General features: G+C 37.7%; 2 protein-coding genes across 3 annotated transcripts in view; one reads left to right on the forward strand and one right to left on the reverse strand.

Moving 5' to 3' along the window:
• Window positions 1-5,152, reverse strand: part of LOC115688874 (membrane-associated progesterone-binding protein 4) — a 32,664-nt gene extending 27,512 nt beyond the window's left edge. Inside the window, exons 1-6 of one of the 2 annotated variants that reach the window (XM_056315113.1) lie at window positions 4,905-5,152; window positions 4,557-4,633; window positions 3,752-3,823; window positions 2,835-2,872; window positions 2,279-2,322; window positions 1,619-1,665 (exon numbers count right to left, since the gene is read on the reverse strand). In XM_056315113.1, coding sequence (XP_056171088.1) covers window positions 1,619-1,665; window positions 2,279-2,322; window positions 2,835-2,872; window positions 3,752-3,823; window positions 4,557-4,633; window positions 4,905-5,009 — 383 coding nt within the window. In that variant the 5' untranslated portion in view covers window positions 5,010-5,152. The remainder of the gene's footprint in view (window positions 1-1,618; window positions 1,666-2,278; window positions 2,323-2,834; window positions 2,873-3,751; window positions 3,824-4,556; window positions 4,634-4,904) is intronic. The other variant, XM_056315114.1, reaches the window with a different exon arrangement.
• Window positions 5,153-7,958: 2,806 nt separating this feature from the next.
• Window positions 7,959-17,236, forward strand: LOC115663582 (uncharacterized). The gene is made up of 12 exons (XM_056315427.1): window positions 7,959-8,081; window positions 8,228-8,388; window positions 9,438-9,520; window positions 10,564-10,639; window positions 10,727-10,794; window positions 11,539-11,638; window positions 13,080-13,201; window positions 13,350-13,433; window positions 15,358-15,504; window positions 16,099-16,207; window positions 16,368-16,487; window positions 16,883-17,236. The coding sequence occupies exons 2-12, from the start codon at window positions 8,301-8,303 to the stop codon at window positions 16,951-16,953; spliced, it is 1,068 nt and encodes a 355-aa protein (XP_056171402.1). The 5' UTR covers window positions 7,959-8,081; window positions 8,228-8,300; the 3' UTR covers window positions 16,954-17,236.
• The last annotated feature ends 680 nt before the right edge of the window (window positions 17,237-17,916 follow it).

The following is a 17,916-nucleotide window of genomic DNA, read 5'->3' on the forward strand; positions in this document are numbered from 1 at the left end:
CAACTCTCCTGTTTTGCCTATGTAGTTTTCATTGTGCTTCAACTACGCCTTACAGAATTATTCAATCTTAAAAACGCTGTTAATCAGTATGGTCATGCCGTTAAGAGTGAAAATAACAACACCAAACACTATAGGACCAAACAAAATGCAGGCGTTGCAAACGAACTTAATTGAGTGAAGTTAACATGTAGAGACAATATGATGAACTATCAATTCAACTCAAGTGAGTGCAAAATCCTGACTTTTGTTCTTTCAAGAAACACGTCATTGATGTGCGGCAGCAATATATGTGCTTTGGTGTAGACATTTCTATCTTCTATGGCGTCATGAACATTTCAAGCTCAATGTCTACACTACAAAAAGAAACATCTGTTATGCACGGCTCATGCAAAATCCCAACTCAGACAATGCAGGTCTTAGCAAGGTAGTCACATCCTTGATATACTTCCAACCCTGGATTGTTCAGCTGGTCCTCTGTAAAGCAGGCGCAACGCTTGCTCATCTTCCCCGTCAAAGCAATCTCTTGAGGTCTCTGTACCAATCTCGGGAAGCCAACGTCACACCAAACCTGACAAATAAGGACAGATGTTGAAAAAAAACACGGAACATTTAGATCATCAGAAATGATGTGCAAGCAGTCATGCACGCTTCAGCGGATTGAAATGCCTATGGGTATTGCAAAAATGATGACATGTTCACTTTCGTCCAACACAGCACACAAAGAAATAGAATCTGTATCATGATCTAGAGGTTGTTAAAGTAGACATCTGAAGTCATCCAACTTGACATACCTGTCCTCCCTCGTCCTGACTCCATCTGGAATTGCAACTAGGCTGCTTAGCTTCTTCTTTCTTCTGCTTTTCCATTAATTGCGCACCTCTAGCGGCCTTAGCTTCAACTCCTTTCAAATATTTTGTGGGGTTCCCTTGGCTGTCATAATAATGGCCGACTAACTTGCCTACATATCTGATGACATAAAGAAAATATATAAGAGACCTCCACACAAAAGAACTTTTGGTTTAATTAAACCAAAATTATTATGGCGGCCACTACATTAGACAACAAAAGTTGGGTATAATCTCTGCATTTTGCAAAATTACAATTACCCACTTTCTTGATCCATGAACCCACCTAAGGGCCAAGGTTCAAGCCATTACGTCTCACCTCTTCCATTCCAAATGAAAAAGATGACAATGAGAGTACCTCTTGAACCCACCTAAGGGCCAAGGTCAATACGTTCTTAATTACTGAGAGACCTCCGATAGACATTCAAGCAAAGTATTGCAGTGAGATATAAAACTCGGCAAGCCCCATGAACCTTTTGAACACCCTCTTACAAAAGTCATATTCAAGTGAAAATCTTTTCTACAAAATAAAAGTGGTGTGAATATACCTCCTAGGGAAAAAAAGTAAATTGATCGAACAAATAAGCTTCCCCGAGTCCTCAATTCTCAGCATCAAAGCACTCTCTGTGAGTTTCGGATTAAATGGCTTTTCATTCTTCTATCAAAATAAGTATGTTATGTGGAAAATCTCGACCTATGATATATGCAGACTTTAAGTGCACAGAATAAGAAGCTACTAGTAAATATTAGAATGTAGCATATAATAAGCTCACGTGTAACTTCTAAAGTAGAAGTCCCTCCAATCGACTACACTCTTCACCTGCATAAAATGGCAAAGTAGAATCAAAGAATGACCACTATCGGATAAGCATGGACGGTGACATGATTTTTTAGTTTGATATTTGTAGCATACATGTCTGCATAGATTCCCCAAGCACCAATGAAGCCAATCCCTCGTCGAGTAAGGTTTAGGTAAGATACAGGTCTTCGGCAACTCAAGTTAACAAGATTACAATAAAACATAGTTTCTGACTAAAGCAGTACCATATTTGAGGAAATGACAAAGTTTATTTTTTTATCCCAAAAATTACTTTGGTGCTATCAAATAGCTTTAAACTAAGTTAATAAAAAACAGAAGAAAAATTTGTGAGCTGCAATAATACATGCAACAATACAGGTGCAACTAAGTGTTGACTGTGGCAATGTGTAGAAGATTTTGACTATATTTGAATTTTAATGCCCGAAGCTCATATGCTCGTCTTAAAGTCCTTTCTGTCTCATGTCCTTTTGGTTGCCAATCACACAACCTTAAAGACCTTCTTAAGCACAGCTACACTTGCACCAGCTAAAGCAAAGGTCTATCTGACGAGGTGAGTCGCTGCAAATTCATGAGCCCAAGACAACAATTTGGAGTCCAACATAATGTTAATTACCTGAGAGCTGGATAGATCACGCAGCGAATCCGTGAGTCCCTCTCCTTAATGAAACAATATAAACGCACAAAGATAAATGTAAATAGATCTGGAAGTTTTAGAAACTATAATTTAAATATGTCAAAGCAAATTATCATCTCTCAATTTAGACTCCATAAACTATGTCATTTACTGAGACTAGTACTCGGATGAGGATGAGGATGAGAATGAAGAAACCAAACCGATACTTGTGCAACTACAGACTGAAACTTCAAAGAGAAACAGTTAAGGCCCTACATAGTGAAGGCAGAGTTAATAAAGCCTAAAAATACAAATTATCCACATAGAGTGTTAGACTTATTATCCTCTCTTAGGTAAAAGAAATAGATATAAATCATTACCTTTATGAATGCCTTGCTTTATATTATCATGAGATCTTATACCAGATGAGAAAGAAGACAAGAGGTCAAAAGAACCCAAAATTTTCATTATGTGGGCACCATCCCATTTTTTGCCCATGAATTCTTTCATTTAACTGCAATACAGTATTCATACTGAAAGGAAAGATCACCATTACCTGTAAAGTTTCCTGAAACAAATGCTCGGGAGGCGTCTCTGAGTTGACCAAGGCAACATGTCAAGACTGACATCAGTACGTGAGTCACAGGTGAAAGAAATTCAAGATCCTATAGCAAAATGCTAACAGATGGGGTATTAACTGAATTAGAGGCTTGCCCAAAAGTAAGAATTACAGCAGATTTTGCCAGAGCATCCAGTATCATTACCAATAACTCCCATAACAAATAGAGCTCTCGAGTATCATGGTCAAAGCAATAGAAACACCAACTTTACAGGTAAATTACATAGGTTTTGCGCTAAGAACATAATGTGGACTTCCCTGACAAGCCAGTCTGAATCAGTGCACAAAAGCGAGAATCATTTGCTATCATTTACTTATTGAACTAACCCAGAAAATTTTCAATAAGAGATATACTTGAGGTTTTCGTTTCTGCAAATTCTTATCCTGCGAGTTCTGCTACGCCATTATCAAGGAGTTCCCTTGACCATTGGTATAAACAATCTTTCTACTCTTCAGCCTTAAAGGCAATTTTTGTAAGGAGATTAGATGATAATATATACTAAAATGATGAAATCTATCTACCATATGCCAATAGATAAAAACCTCAACACACGAAATGTGATTGTTCTGCCTTAAATTTTCTCTGGATAATTCAATCCTACTATAATTAACAACGTAATTTTAAAGTAGCTCAATTGTACAGTCTTCAGGTAGAAATGAGATGGACTCCCCTCTTTCCGAAAGATACTAAAGTAATACCCTTTATGTGATTGCAGATGCCCTGAATGCATTCATCATGTAAGTTAACAATAATAGCCAATATTGCCTGATGTTGATAGTTTCTTCTACAAGCAGCGACCAATACACTTGCATCCACAAGCAACGGGATACAGAGCCCAAATCAAATCACATACCTTCCAGCAAAATGATGGTAGCCTCCTCCCACGCCATAGTGTGACTTTCCCTTTGTTACGTCAAACACTGAACTGGTCCAAGATAACATGATACCAATCTCAAATAAGTAGGAAATACTAAATCAGCATCACATACTACATGCTTCTTGATTTTGATATGAGAAAAGCTATTCTTTAAATTTCCTATCTGTGTTTGCTACATTAAAAATCCTCAAAATCACACGTCTCAGTTTTTTGAAACATTGTCTCATTCTCTCAGCAAAGTGCATGTGATTGTTCTACGCATAGAAATCTAAGTGGTTTCATTATTAGTTAATATCCAATTATATCATAATTCTCCTGTTCTTCAAGGAAAAGTAAGACCCACTCTGACACAGTGGCAATTCCTTTGTTTGAGCAATCATAACAAGTTCTCAAACTTAACGATTTCAAGAAGTATGATAGAAGAGGATTTTCCAGAATGAAGTCAACATATCTCTACAAAACGAAACTAGCTATTCATCCGATCTGATCATACGAACATCCCCTGTGGCAAGTAGAGAATCATCGTCACCAGATAGCCAGACAAATGTTTTGAACCCAAGTTTAATCGGTTGATGCTGAAGAGGAAACATAACATGACAAATTTGAGGAATCCCACGTTTCTTTTTCTTTATAAATAAGCAGAATCCCACGTTTTGATATTCATTAAGAATTGAATAGACGAGTATATTCCTTCGGATACAACATCAGAGAAACTGAGACTCTGAGAAATACAATTGCAATGTGTGTGTGTGTGAGAGAGAGAGAGAGAGAGAGAGAGTACCCCAGAATTCCTAGAAGGATAGGTAAAGCGTCATCAGTCCCATTATACAAAGCTAGTTCTTCAACCGTGAACACCCTCTACAAATAATTCAATAACAGCACCGTTAAGCACAGTCCCATCAAAAAAGCCTCCAAGATGAACACCACCGTTGCCACAAAAAATCAACCAGTCCCACTCAAATTCAGCTATTGCTTGAGCAATTGGAGAGCTGTTCGAAGTCAAAGATCCAAACTTTCGTTCGTTGGACAATAAAAGTTGGAGACCCAGAACTCAAAATGACCCCGAGTATCGAAAGGAAGAAAGAAAAGTAAAGAAAAGCAGGGAGATGGCAAGCGAGAGCATGCGGACCTGTCGAGAGAAGGAGAATGGAGTTGGGTTGATCTTGATGAGAAGGGCAACGAGAGCGACCGAAACTGAGGTGATCCCCACCCAAGCGCACTTGGGCACCGGCATATCCTCCCCGACGCTCGCGGCGGTTCCCGGTTTTCTCGTACTAATGTCTAACGGCAGGCATGGACCGCTGTTCTTCTGCTCGGTTGTTGGGGTTGGTGTCGTCTTCCTTCTTCTTCTTCTGCAACTATAGTTCGTTTCCCTTCTTGTTTGTAGAGAGAGAAATCAAAATACCATTTTTATTTTTTTGTCAAAAAAATACTATTTTTATTGGCTCGCTATTTTCACTACCACATTAAATTGACTATATTATCTTTTACCGGTCCGACTTTTAATTTGAGATGATTTCTTACCCTTTTTTTTACTTGATATTTTATTTCAATTTTCTTGAGCTACCCATGATCATCTCAAACAATATTTATTTAGGTTAAATATGAGATTTGTTCTTGATTTAAGATTTTTTGCCTTCTTTTCTTCTTTTTTAGTTTTTTTCTTTTCTTTCTCCACTTGGAATAAGTTGGTGTCAAAAGTAGTTTATTTAGTAGATGACTAACTAATTATTATGTTAATGAGTTGTATGACCTTTTTTTTGTACTAAGAACTATTATTTGAAAAGTAACCTAAGCGCAAGCAAGAGTAAAAAAAACAATCTACAAATTTTTAGTATGCATTTCGTTTAATTATAACTTTAATATGTGTCATGACGTAATTTATGTATTTTAGCTACTCGACTTTCATTTTATTAAGTGAATATAATAGTCTAACTTTTAATTAATTTTGGGTTAATATCACCAAAAACCCAAACTAGTATGCGTGACAATTTTACCCGAACTTTTTTTACCACCAAAAACCCCAAACTAGACATTTTTACTCAAAGTAACCGTGATAAATTTACCCTAAACTATTTTTGACCACGAAAAACCTCAAATTGGAACTGCAATTTTACCCCGAACTAATAATTTTTAATATTATTTTTATTTTTTTTTTTTTTTTTTTTTTCCTTTTTTTTTCTTCATCTTCAACCTCGGCCGACGGGCCGGCGAGCGAGCGAAGCGCAGTCGGCCCGCCGCGCCGGCGGGCTGACCAACCTCACCGGCGTGGGCAAGAGCTCCTCGCCCGCCCGGACGGGGGACTCGCTCGACACAGGCGCCTCGCCGCGCAGGGAGTCACTCACCGGTCGCTGAGGGCCTCGCCCGATCGGCGAGGCGACCCTCGTCGGCGCCCTCGCCGGCTCAGGCGAGGCGGCCCTGCGCCGCCTCGGTCGGTCGCCGCGGCGGCCAGGAGGTGAAGATGAAGAAAAAAAAAAAAGAAAATAAGTAAATATAATAATCTAACTTTTAATTATTTTTCATGCCATCATTGCATCATGTTTTAAAAGATACTTTAATAAAATTAAAAATTTGACAGAGTTAGTACATAAAAAATTCTAAACATCCATTATTATCATGCAAATGCAAAAGAAAATGCTCCCTATAACATTATTACATATAATACTATCTTGCCTTGATTATGTGATATAATTAGCTGTTGACAAGAAATTATGGCAATTGTAATAGCATCATAAGACAACCCGTTCAAACCATTTGAAAACATATTTTTTTTTGTCAATCTTGAACGCATCAGAATTTTCATAAAATCATCAATGACAAGAAAATTATCTTCAAAATACAAATGTATTGCAATAATAACAAGTTGCATATGCAATTTAACAAAACATATTGTCCATTCAGTTGCTTTTATTTGAATTAGACAATAAAAGTTATTAATTATATTGATGAGAGAGTCGTTGTTCGCTTAAAACAATATATATCAAGGAATAATTTTATCCAAATGAACTTGCTGACATGATTCATTTCTATTCTCCAATCGCAATGGATATAGTCAAGCAATTTGGGTCATCTTCAATATTGTCTTCCATAGTGCCTACATTGTAAAAAAAATACAACAATCTTTGAGTAAATTCTAGTATATTTGTACCGAAAATCGAAATAAAAAAATTCACGATCATGAGAATTATCCGGGTTGGTGGAATAAGTTTAGAAGAAAACAAACATGAAGGAAACCTAAAATGCGATGGGTGTGGAAGAAGTAGTTTGGGTGAAAAAAATTGTTTGAAAGGGACGTGGGTAGTTTTGCCTTTTTATAAAATTGAAACAAAAGATGTAAGAAATAATCTTAAATTGAGAGTGAGACTCGCAAAAAGCAATATAGTCAATTTATAGTAATAAGAGGGTGTCAAGAGCCAATAAGGGGCTTGTTATTTTGGCCAGGAAACCAAAAAGATTGATTTTGGTCATCCAATTTTTATAAGAACCTTGGTTAACACATGTTTTTGGGAAAATTACCAAAAAAGTCTTTCAATTTATTCAATTTTGTCAATTTTCATAAATTTTTTAAATAATTAAGTCATAAATTTTTTTTTAATTATTCGGCCAATTAAGATACGTGACATTTTTCAGCGTCTTTCCGTGCGTCAATCTGACCTTAAGAGCAATCGACGTAAACAAATTTGTTATTTTATTTATTTTTCTTTTCTTCTTTTCTTTTTTAATTGCGGCGATGACGTGGATGGCGGGTGAGGGCCAAGACATGCTTTATCTATCATACTTTAATTATCAACTCACTCTCTAAATAAATAGCTAGATGATGTAAAATTAAAATAGATAAAAAGCGAGAAGAAAATTACAAAAAAAAAAAAAAAAAAGCCAATTGTCTTCTAAATAAAATAACGTCAATTAAAAAACCCCAACTTTTTATTTTTTTCTCTTTTCCTTCTTTTCTTTTTTTTTTAACTGCGACCGGTGAGGGTCGCCAGGGGCCTTGCTTACCGCGGGTGAGGGCCAGGACATGCTCAAACCTTTTTTTTTGTCTGTCATACTTTAATTCTCAACTCACTCTCTAAATAAATAGCTAGACGATGTAAAATTAAAATAGATAAAAAGCAGAAGAAAATTGCAAAAAAAAGAAAAAAAAAAAAAAAATTAAAAATATAAATGGCGAAATCTGCAATTGCTTGATTCGGGTCCGTAGCTGGTTGACCCGAATCACCTATCTTTCTCCGTCGTCATCTCCCTCTCGCTCTCTCTCTCTCTCTCTCTGCAATTGCCGACCGCGATCACGACCGCGACTCGTCGGGTACGAGCTCATGTGCTTTCCGATTGCATCGATTCCGTCATCGTCTCTTGCTCGATCTTTCTTTGCTTCCTCTTCTTTTTTTGCGGGTGGGTGGGGGATTGTTGAATGGGCCAATGACGGGAGCATCTCGTGATCGGCGTTTTCAGGTGACGGCGAATTGAAATTCCGGAAGATCTCCTCTGCGCTGAATCGAGGGTGAAAAAGAGGGAGGAAAGACCGATGGGGGTTAGGCAAGCTCTGAAGAGCCTCGATGCGTTCCCGCGCGCGGAGGAGCACCTGCTGCAGAAGACGCAGTCCGGAGCTCTCGGTGAGCCGTCGCTTTTGGGGTCCTTTCTTCGGGTTTTGCTCGCGCTTCGCCGCGTTGTTCTCGGTTTTGGTGGGATTGTTCGCGAGAATGAATGCCTTTTTTTTTTCGGGGCCCTTCGCGGTTCGTCTGTGACTGGTGTAGAAGGGGGTCGAATCGGCTCTTCCTGATTGCGATTGCGGGTTGCGATTGCGGGGGCGTTTGCGATTGTGTGCTGAAGGGGGGGATTTGCCGAGGGCCTAACTTTCGATGCCCGTCCTGGAGGGTGTGTCGCTTGAATAGGGCGGGGGGAGCAAATTGCCGAGATTTGAGGGGGCCCATTTGTTGGCTTAATGCAACTTCCTCTTTGCATCTGTCTTTTTTGAAATTCTTTCTGATAGGGATTGAGTAGTTTTAAGGATGCTTTTGGCAGGGGTTTCGGACTCACAGGGGCGTGTAGTTTCTTAGTCAATTCGCTTCTACTATATGGGTTTCCGAGAAAAGCAAAATATGTGGTTGATTAGGCGTCACCAACCTGTTATTTCCTCTTTTACCTTCCTCTGTTGCTAGTCTTTTCTCAAACATAAAAAAGGACGTGAAGTGAGTGTAGAAGGAGCTGAAGAGCATAGAGTATTGGTCCTCCAACATCAAGGTTTACTTGAGGATTTCAAATTAAGTTTCTTAGTCCACCCATAAGCTAGCTCTGCTGGCTGTTAGCCGTGGCACGAGTATAGGTGATATTTATTTCATTGTAGTCCAAAAGAATTCGACTGCATTCTGAAAGCTCATATTGAAGATTGTCCGAAATTGTGCCTTCTTTCCAGACCATCCTATATTTGTTCTAAACACATCTCCAGTCTTTCATGATTATCTTGTCAATAAGTCATTTAGCCGTCATATTCGTCTAAGTTTATGCGGTGGATAATTTAAAACATGCGATTTTGGCAATGGCTGATGCTTTTCCCTACAATATGAAGTATTGATAACTGTCATCGCTGGTTGATTGTTCTGATCCTCCATATGGACGGTTGATAATGTTTGTAACCCGAGACTTTTCCTTTATGTTATTGTAGTTTCTGTCATTGGGCTCACAATAATGGCCACATTGTTCTTGCACGAGCTGAGATATTACATTACCACGTATACAGTTCATCAGGTTTGTTTCTATCTTTCTCTTGTAGATATACCGATGCTGCAACTTTTTTGGGATGTGTGACTGCTTGGGGTTTAGGCCAGTTTCAGATGTTTCATTCCAGGATTGACAGAATTTGTGGTTCTTGGAATCTGTCATACTGAGTTATGCATGGAACTCTCAAGCACATCCTTTAAGTGCCGAAGCCCAGGGACCAGAACTTATTTGTTTTGTTTTCATGGGCATGAATGACATCAGCATGCTATTGATTTATTCCTTTTTTGATACATGTTCATCCTGACAACATTACACGCCCTTTCCTTTTGCCTCTCGGTAGTCTGACATTTGTCCCATGTCAATTTGCTGTCTAATTTTTCCGAGTCAAAAGTTTTCAAACAGTGTCTGTCTGCTCTTCTGCAACCGTTTGTGATTTTTGAGGGTTGCCAATGAGATGACCATAAGTGCATGTTTCTCCTGAGTTTTTTTAGGCAAAAACCACTTTGTTGTTAGAGTTACTTTTGGCAATTTGTGCATGAGATTTCATATATTTTTCTTGTGGAACATGCGTATGAAGGACGTCTTCAAGTTTCTTGAGGATTGTTGGCACTTGTTTCTCTGCATAGTTGTAACATCTGTTTTGTTTTGTTATGAATGATGCAAAATGAGTATAAATCACTTTTTCTTTACAGGAATAGCTTTGATTATTACTTCGAAGTTCATGTTAGAGCATCGTTCTTATTTTTCTCATAGTTTGTGATTGTTCTGCTAATGCCTCTGGACACTCTAATCCTTAAATCGGTAGATGCGGTTAGAGAGAACGAGGGAAGAGGATGGTTTAGTTCTATTCTCCAATGCTTTGTAGAGAGCAAAGAGAGGAATTTAATCATGAAGCTTTTTTCACATAGTGTGTATGTTTTCACCATAATATGTATATGGTGTATCCTTGCTCGAGATTGAAGTTTCTAGGGTTGTCCAGGCACTAGATATTGTTGCAAAAATTAGTGTTGGAAGGTAAGTGATTCTAATATCTGTTGTTGGTGCCTCACTTGGTTACGCATGTGTGGCAGATGTCAGTGGACCTGAAACGAGGAGAAACACTTCCAATTCACATAAATATGACGTTTCCATCTTTGCCTTGTGATGGTTCGTACTAAACATCAGCAGTTTCTGTCAGCTTATCTATACGTAGGCTTTGTTTTAATCTTTTTTTATATTTTTGGCTTCATGCAGTTGTAAGTGTTGATGCTATTGACATGTCGGGGAAGCATGAAGTGGATCTCGATACTAACATTTGGAAAGTAATGTATTCTTGCTCCATATTGAAACCCTTTGTTGGTTTGAGCTGATTGATGATTGAATGCTATGTGCGTTATCTCTTGTTAAATGTATAATTACTCACTCATCCACAAGTTTTGAGGAATATGAGGAGACCTTTATCAATGTATGATTAACTCTCTGCTCCCTGACTGATTGGATTGGCAACAGCTCTCCACCACTTGTGGACATTCAAATTTTTACTTCACATTTAAGTATATGAAGAAATCAGGAGAAAAGCAATGGAAGAATTGCTTTGCAGTTTGGCTCGACTGTAAGGAAAACTATTGACGAAGAGCTCTTTGTTTATTCATTGTTAAAAGGTTTTCTTGCATTAATAGTTGATAAAGAGAACACATTTTAAGGAAGTCATTTGTCAGTGAGGCAATATTTCTACCATTACCCATATCTAGATGCCATCTCTGTTTAACAAAGGGGTTATGGATTTAGGTCAAATAATTATTCTCTGCCCTTTATAGGCAACATTTCTCTTTGACAGATGAAAGCTAACATGCTTTGTGACATGGGCACTTCACCACAATACTGTGGACATACCTAGGTGTCTTTGTGAAGCTTCAAATTTCAAATTGGTGGGGTTATTACCTCTCAAAGTTGAAAAGGCAGTTGCGAAAGTTGTTTTAGTAGGATGTGATATGTGTTTGCTGTGGAGAGCCTAAATATACTCCTTTCACCCATATTCATATGGATGTGTTGCGCTTGTTTTGCAGCTTCGACTGAACAAATATGGCCAGATAATTGGTACGGAGTATTTGTCGGACCTTGTGGAGAAGGGGCATGAACATCATGAGCATGAAGATCATAAGCATGGTAAAATCCTTGGTGTGAATATCATTTTGTGGGCGCAATATTAAGTTTTTAGCTGCTCTTTTTGTAATAAGTCCACAGGTGGCATAGATTGTCACTTATTCTAAATTCTGTTTGCTGGGAATGTCTCTGAGGTGCAGTTCTGTTTTGTGGTTGTATATGATGTCATATGTAGGGTTTGTCCCTCTCGATAGTGTATTATTAATCACTATTTTGCATTATACTTCACTACACATATTTAGGGTATAGCATTATCAAATAAGATACAAGGAGGATTAACCGGCAGTATCTACAATGGCAGTTTATCCTAGATGCCAACCACCAAACTTTCTTCATCGTCGTTGGTTGCTCTTTCAACTGTTGGCATCAACAAATCCTTTCATTAGATGAATCGATGGGCTTGAACAATGATTTACCTTTCAATAGTTCTCCATTGACCATATCTTTCATCTTCCAGTTTCGTGATTTACCCTAAGAAACTATATTTGCATTGCCTCACTTATGAAGAAAGTTGGAGCAACACTAAGGAGATATACAATTTACCTGATTAGCTTGATTTGAGAGGCAGAAAATGTGAAAGGCAAGAAAACGGAACAGCAAACAAATTTACCAAAGGACCAAGAATAGGAATTTCACCAAAAAAAAAGGGAGAGTAACGGCAATAAGAACCGAGACAGGAAGATAGGCAAAGAAAATTGCAACATACATGTATTAAAGAAAAGCTTTCAGAGCATAAGTTGCTCTCAAGGCTGTAGTCTCATATCATGGTTTTGAGGCATTTTTATTTATTTTTTACCTGCATGATAAATGTTGGCTCACCACAAGTGATTAATAAGTTTATCAGACCATTGATTGTGAAGTTACCAAGCGATTACTCAATTAATCACTACTTCAAATTACTCGTCCCTTAATCAGGCTAATAAAAGTTAATTGCCGATGGGCTCGTTTTGGAGGTTTCCTACTAGTGAGGTATCTAGAAGGTATTAGACTCCATTAGGAGCAAGTTGAAAAGTATTATTAAGCTGACGCTCCTTTAATTGATAGGTTTTTTTTTTCTTTTTATTGGATAAACTAGCTTTTTTACAGTCCTCGTATAGAGAACGGGTTTACTTTTGATATAGAAGAAACTTGGTTTATTTTCTTTCATTAGGTTTCAGGAAAGTCGGTTGTGATAAAAGTAGTCTATTTGAAGAAATTTAGACATAATTCCATCCCATAACTATTGACTTCAAATTTTGCTGAACGGGCCTTGTTTTTTTTCTTTTTTAGTTTATTTTACCCCCTAGATAAGAATAATTTCTTTGGTTTTGTTCGTGTATCATTACATCCTTCTGTGATTGTCAACCCACTATGGGTTGCAGCTCATAAAGCTGCTTTTTTATTTTAACATATTAATGTGTATCAAGAGGGTGTACGATTATAACATTTAGAAAACGTTGACCAGATGATGGTAAGGATCATCACAAGGAATCAAGTGAAAAGACTCATGGCCATGGCTTTGATGAGACTGCAGAGAAAATGATTAAGAAGGTGAAGCAAGCATTGGCAAATGAAGAAGGCTGTCGGGTACTTATGTCCTTACTTTGAATTTTTTTGCATACATGTTCATTTAATTAAGTGTGGCTCTAGTTTAAAAGGAGACAAACGTTGAGTTGCTGGTAGTTTCTGCTCCAAATATGCAATAGCTAATTCATTACCTTGACACTTTTTCCAGGTGTATGGAGTTCTGGATGTGCAAAGGGTTGCTGGAAACTTCCACATTTCAGTTCATGGGTTGAATATATTTGTTGCTCAGATGGTAATGCCGCTTCTTCATTTTCCTTTTCTATGACATTGATCTCTAGTATTCTGTCAATTGTATATGCTCGACTTCATATTTATCTTAGATTTATCTCTTATAGATTTTGTGAAACCTAATGCTTAAAATAGATGTGGGTAAAATTGAGGATGGTTGATTTGTTGAGATTGTGGGGCTTGTAACATAAGATGCTTACCACTTAATTAGGTTTAAAGTTTTTTCATAGTCAAGTTAGATTCATAAACACTCAACTTTGTTACTGAATTGAATTTCGAGGAGAGCTTAGAGAGATAACAACTGCATGAATGATTGCATGTCTACTATTGCTTGTGTGTCAAGAAAATAGTGTCTATAATTAGGTAAAGGTCCCGATGGATTTATAACAGGAGGTCATGGCAGATTAGTTCAACATAGATTCAAAATATTTTACTGAATAATATGATCAAAAAAGTTAATTTTTACCCTAAATCACACGAATTTTTAAAGAAAAAATTGTGATAACTTACTGTAGGTTCTTAACAATAATAATAATCAGCTGCTTTTTTGGTGAAATAGCGAATCTGGCAAATGAATCTATATTATATCTGTTTTGAATTACGTTTAAACTGTGAAAATGTGTTGCCCCCTGTCTCCTCATATGAGAGATAATCTCCATAGGCCAGCTTTGGTTTTCAGCAGTTCTTGTTGTTTTACTGTAATAGCCTTCTAGGCTTTTAATATCCATGTACTCCTAATGGTTTTAAGATCTTGATATTTAGTTAGTTTAAAGAAATTATCCCCATTTCTGATGTAATTGTTCGCTCTATTGGTTGGCTGCTTTCAACCTTTATCTCACCTATCTTCAAAAGAGAAAACATTGAAAAAAGCCAAAGAGAAAACATTGAAAAAAGCCAAAAAGAAAAACCGAAAAAAGAAAAGAAAACCCAAGGAATTGACAAGGTTTGGATTGAGTGGTGTCAACCTCAATTGGACGCTGGCAGCAATGGCTGCGCTTGGATCTGGCTTATCCTCTCTTCTTTGGGCAAGGGTCGATGGCCCTTGCCAACGCCCTGGCGAGGGTCGACGGCCCTCATCGACGAAGACGGGATGGCGTTGGTGCCTCTTCAACCATCACTCATGGCCATATGTGGTCTTCCTTTTTCCATATTCATTTTCTTTGGCTTTCCTTTTGATTTTCTTTTTTTTTTCTTTCTTGGTTTTATTAATTTTTAGTTATGGCCTTTCTTTGACATGGCACCCTTTGACGCCACATCTACACCATGTGTCATCAAAATATGTTAAAAAAATTCACATCAGAATTTTCATCAATCAATTGGACGGAGCTAACGGAAGTACGTGATTGTACAAATGAACGAGTTTTAGAACTTGATTGCACTATTTGAAAGTTTTAGAACTCGATTGCACTTCATTATAAATTTTTTAGGATATTTAATGCACTTAACAATTAGGTAAGTCGATGGATAAAAAATGTAACTTTGTTATTGTGGGTGGACTTCTGAGGATCTTTCTATTAACTGCTCGTGCTACTTAAGAACCTTTCTAATTGAATGTTTTATTGAGATTGTACCTTCATAACCTAATGTTCTCTTCAAATGTTTAGAGTTTGTTCAACGAATCTTCCTTTTCTTGTTTCCATTGTATCCTAATGTAAAACTTCAAAAGAAGAAGAAGAAAAAGAAGATTGTTAGAGCATACTTGATCTTTTGTGCAACAAGTCTGATGTAGGTCAACTCCAACAATCGCCTAGTTGGTGTATGTTAAGCTTGAAGCTTTAACTTGAGAGTGGGTTGAATTTTATATTACAAGTTGTCTTAGATGCTTCTGTTGAGCCTTAAGAAACATTATTAGCTGAGAGACTGTTTTCTTTTGCTCTTTTTTGGAGCTTTAGCAGTATTATCCAAGCTGAAGTAATATGTTAGTGCAGATATTTGAAGGAGCTATGCATGTAAATGTTAGTCACATCATCCACGATCTGTCATTTGGCCCAAAGTATCCGGGACTCCACAATCCACTTGATGGGAATGTGCGAATTCTACATAAGGCGAGCGGAACTTTCAAGTATTATATTAAGGTATGATTCCATAAACCTTTCAATTTGGATGGAGTCTGGATTTCAGATGTCTTTCATCAGGTATAAAAGCATTTTGGCAGGAACTAGAATTAATATGGGGTCAAGGCTGTGAAATGACTTGACATGAAGCATGAAAAAATTGAAGTAGAAGCTAGAAACAAGATAGCAAAAAATGTCTTTCCTGGGAAAGAGATCTTACTTTTGTCTGTATTGTCTGACTTCATTACCCTCTTTGTGTGTGTGTGTTTTTTTTATTTTTTTTGGGGGGTGGGGTGTGTCTTCATGTGGCTCTTTATACACTCAAGGCTCAGGTTAAGTTTTCACTGTCAATTATTTGGTGCTGTCGTCATCCTAGGTTTTCATTCTTTCGAGTCTTCTTTTGTTCTACTACTTGGATTTTCTTCTTGTGAAGTGCTGAATTATCTAGGTGATATTTATGTGTTCTCTTTCCATGAAATAGCCAATTAAGAGGAAAGCATTTCAGATTAAAAGTGCAGAATTGTGGCATGGAAGCTTACTTCTCTCATAAGCATTTCCATGTTATAGCTCTATTTTAGACTATTAATTGTGCTCGCTTCTGTAACTGCATTGCAGATAGTCCCGACTGAATATAGATACATTTCAAAAGAGGTTTTGCCGACAAATCAATTTTCTGTTACAGAATACTTTTCGCCAATGAATGAGTATGACAGGACATGGCCAGGTTAGACTTCTTTTGTCTCTATCCTTTCGTTTGTGTGAGCTTGTGTTGTGCTCAAGGCATGTCATTTGACTTATTTTGTGACTATTCAAATGTAGATATTAATCTTGCCTTTTTCCTCTATTCTTTTCTAATGAAACTTCTCTGCTTTTTCTTGGTTCAGCGGTTTATTTCCTGTATGATCTATCACCCATTACTGTGACTATCAGAGAAGAACGTCGTAGTTTTCTTCATTTCATCACTCGGCTTTGTGCTGTACTTGGCGGTACATTTGCTTTGACAGGTAGGTCTCGCCCTCTTCCTGATGTGGGTTAGAATAACTTCCATGAGTACCCTTGGACTGGAATTTGAATGGGGTTGCTATAGAATCAACTTAAGGTCTTGAGAGTGGCTCTCTTGGAAATATGATAAGCATGGAAAGTCATGGACTTAGCTAGATATTAAACTCTTCTCTTCCTCATTGTATTGCTGCTAATGATGGTGAATACGTAATATTTGATGTAATGAATCATGCGTAACTTATGGGAATTAACTGGTGTTGAAATTGTGCCTGCAATTTATGCGTGAAAGTAGTGCTTTGTTGATGGTTCTTCTTCAACTGCCCCGTGTTTGTCAGTTCCTTTTAGATGCATTTGCCTAACCTTCTGTATGCCTATTTCTTTCTTGCCCCATCGACAGGAATGCTTGATCGTTGGATGTACAGGCTTCTTGAGACCATCACTAAGCCAAACCCGAGAAGTGTACGCTGATAAGGTTGGGGAGCTCTGATTACCTGTCATTTCTCCTGAAAATTTTGAACAGAACATTCTTAAATTCTATGGGAGATTTCTCGCCCATGCGCCATTGGGTTAGATATGAGGCCGGGGGGTTGAATTGTAGATCTCGTCTAATTATTGTCGTCACTGTAGTTTCAGTAGACAGAAAGTGATTTAATGTACTGAATGTATCTTAGTTTTGACCAAGAATTTGATTATTTCTACAAATCATTTCCAAAAGAGAAGCAAATGAAATCAGATAGACTTTCTTTTTAAATGTGTGAACACATCTACCTCAGAGAAACAGAGTCTAGAACAAGCAGTACTTGAGTACTTTGTTCCGGAGTATGATCTCTATGGCGTGCTAGTCACGTTTTGGTGGATCCGCAGTAGTTTCACGTTGGCTGTATTGGCTGACAGTCTTCTGTGCCTGCTCGAAACAGAGTCTAGAACATGTATTAGTTCAGCATGCAGGAGTCATCCCCATGTTGGTTTAAGTGGATTCAGGTGAGTCATGATTCGATGTTGAATTGACAATGGACGGACCATGCTGCAGTTGGGTAATTGTCGGACCATGCTGCAGTTGGGTTTCACGTTGACTATGTCGGTTGAAGGTCTTTTTTAGCCGGCCTGAGGGCGGGGGCACGAAGGTTGTCCGCCCCTAGTGAACATGTTTCCAAAGCGGTTTCTCTCTCTTCTCTAGCAGGTTTCTCATTTTGAAAGTAGATTGTAACTCTTGGGTTTCTGTTACAATGTTCTTGTTTTAGATTGTCCATGAAAGTATGGCATTGCTATCTTAGTAATTTATCCATGTCAATAATTAGCGATTTGACTGATGAATCATCACGGGAATGCGATCCCATTAATTAAGTTAATTAGAGGGTTTGATTTGTGCATAAAACAAATGCGATCATTCTGGTTCTAAAAGAACTTAACGAAGTATGGAGCAAAAATTGA

Source organism: Syzygium oleosum, unplaced genomic scaffold, assembly GCF_021117445.2.
Source record: "Syzygium oleosum isolate NSW1041296 unplaced genomic scaffold, Sole_v2.1 Sole_v2.10, whole genome shotgun sequence".
Classification (NCBI taxonomy): Eukaryota; Viridiplantae; Streptophyta; class Magnoliopsida; order Myrtales; family Myrtaceae; genus Syzygium; species Syzygium oleosum.

What these genes read in the sequence shown, in the direction of transcription:
- LOC115663582 (XM_056315427.1), top strand. Translation starts at nt 8,301, where the DNA reads ATGGGGGTTAGGCAAGCTCTGAAGAGCCTCGATGCGTTCCCGCGCGCG. An exon ending in TCCATCTTTGCCTTGTGATG is followed by an intron (nt 10,640 to 10,726) that starts GTTCGTACTAAA and finishes GGCTTCATGCAG; the next exon opens with TTGTAAGTGTTGATGCTATT. An exon ending in CTTTCAAGTATTATATTAAG is followed by an intron (nt 15,505 to 16,098) that starts GTATGATTCCAT and finishes ACTGCATTGCAG; the next exon opens with ATAGTCCCGACTGAATATAG.